At 43.7% G+C, this 1,141-nt stretch overlaps 1 protein-coding gene across 1 annotated transcript in view; it reads right to left on the reverse strand.

Annotated features, from left to right (window-relative positions):
* The window catches only part of LOC118425604, a 1,930-nt gene extending 795 nt beyond the window's left edge, over nucleotides 1–1,135 (reverse strand). Inside the window, exons 1-2 of the mRNA XM_035834551.1 lie at nucleotides 337–1,135; nucleotides 26–43 (exon numbers count right to left, since the gene is read on the reverse strand). Coding sequence (XP_035690444.1) covers nucleotides 26–43; nucleotides 337–813 — 495 coding nt within the window. The 5' untranslated portion in view covers nucleotides 814–1,135. The remainder of the gene's footprint in view (nucleotides 1–25; nucleotides 44–336) is intronic.
* Between the last annotated feature and the right edge of the window lie 6 nt (nucleotides 1,136–1,141).

A 1,141-nucleotide genomic window follows, 5' to 3' on the forward strand; every position in this document is an offset into this window, starting at 1 on the left:
TCTCAAAGATCCCCGGATGTAATACCCATTGTATAGCTGGAACCTGAAAGTGAAATTCCCTATTTAGAATTTCTGACATAGAAAGCACAAATGAATTACATCTCTAATATGACACTATCTCGCATTGACTGAACATTTAGACTGTCACACTTTGCAGAAATATTTAGACTCCTGGTATTGTTTAAATCCAAATAAAGATCAGAGCTACACTTGCTCTGGGATTATTATGGTACATGTTCCAATATACAGGGTAATGTTGTCTCTTTGTGTGCCTTAATTACCTACGAAAAATGGCTTCCTGCAAGTGTACACTGTACTAGTTTTCAGTTAACTCACTTGGCTCAAATCCTTGCAGTCATATTGCATGACCTTCCGTACTGCAGTGGTGGGGTTTGATGCATGAAGGACATCATGCATGGATGTAGAAGTCACACGACCCTTGCGTTGCTGACGCCATAAAGCAGACTTGGACTGCCCCACTGTAGCTTTGTTGAGGTTTGTGATTTGCTCGGGGTTGCACCGAACATCCTCAAGGATGCTGTCTACACTAACACTAGTAACAGGGACTTTGGCTGGATGACAAGACCTGTATACCACAGGGGGAAGCGTCTCTGTGTTGACATCTGACTCATCTTCTGATGCTGTGTCTGTGTCCTCCTCCTCTTTAATGACAGCACTGGCAGTGGGACACAGCTTCCTCAGTTGTGAGAAAGCAGAAGCGACCTCTTCTTCACTGAGTGGTGGCACATCACACTGCGGCTTCCGGCGCGCCTTCTTGATCTGGACTCCATGTTTAGGGTGCGAAAAGTCCATGTCCTCAGCCCTTTGTGGATCAACCTGAAAGAAATAATCCACAAAATGAATTATCAATAATATATGTGAGAAAAAGCATTATACAGTGGCCATGTCAGATATTACACTTTACAAAGAGGAACATCTTAGCCTGCAGTCCAACCTTGTGCTTTAGTTCGCTCCCAAAGGTCGCTACCCCATGGCATTGACGGGGTAGCCACCGTTGGGAGTGGACTAAAGCACAACAAGGCTGGACTCCAGGCTAGGAACATCTACTATATTGCTGTAAATCTATAGTGTAGTGCTATATATTGTGAATTGGATACATGTAAATGCCACATGATTTTGT

The sequence above is a fragment of the Branchiostoma floridae genome, chromosome 11 (genome assembly GCF_000003815.2).
Source record: "Branchiostoma floridae strain S238N-H82 chromosome 11, Bfl_VNyyK, whole genome shotgun sequence".
Lineage (NCBI taxonomy): Eukaryota > Metazoa > Chordata > Leptocardii > Amphioxiformes > Branchiostomatidae > Branchiostoma > Branchiostoma floridae.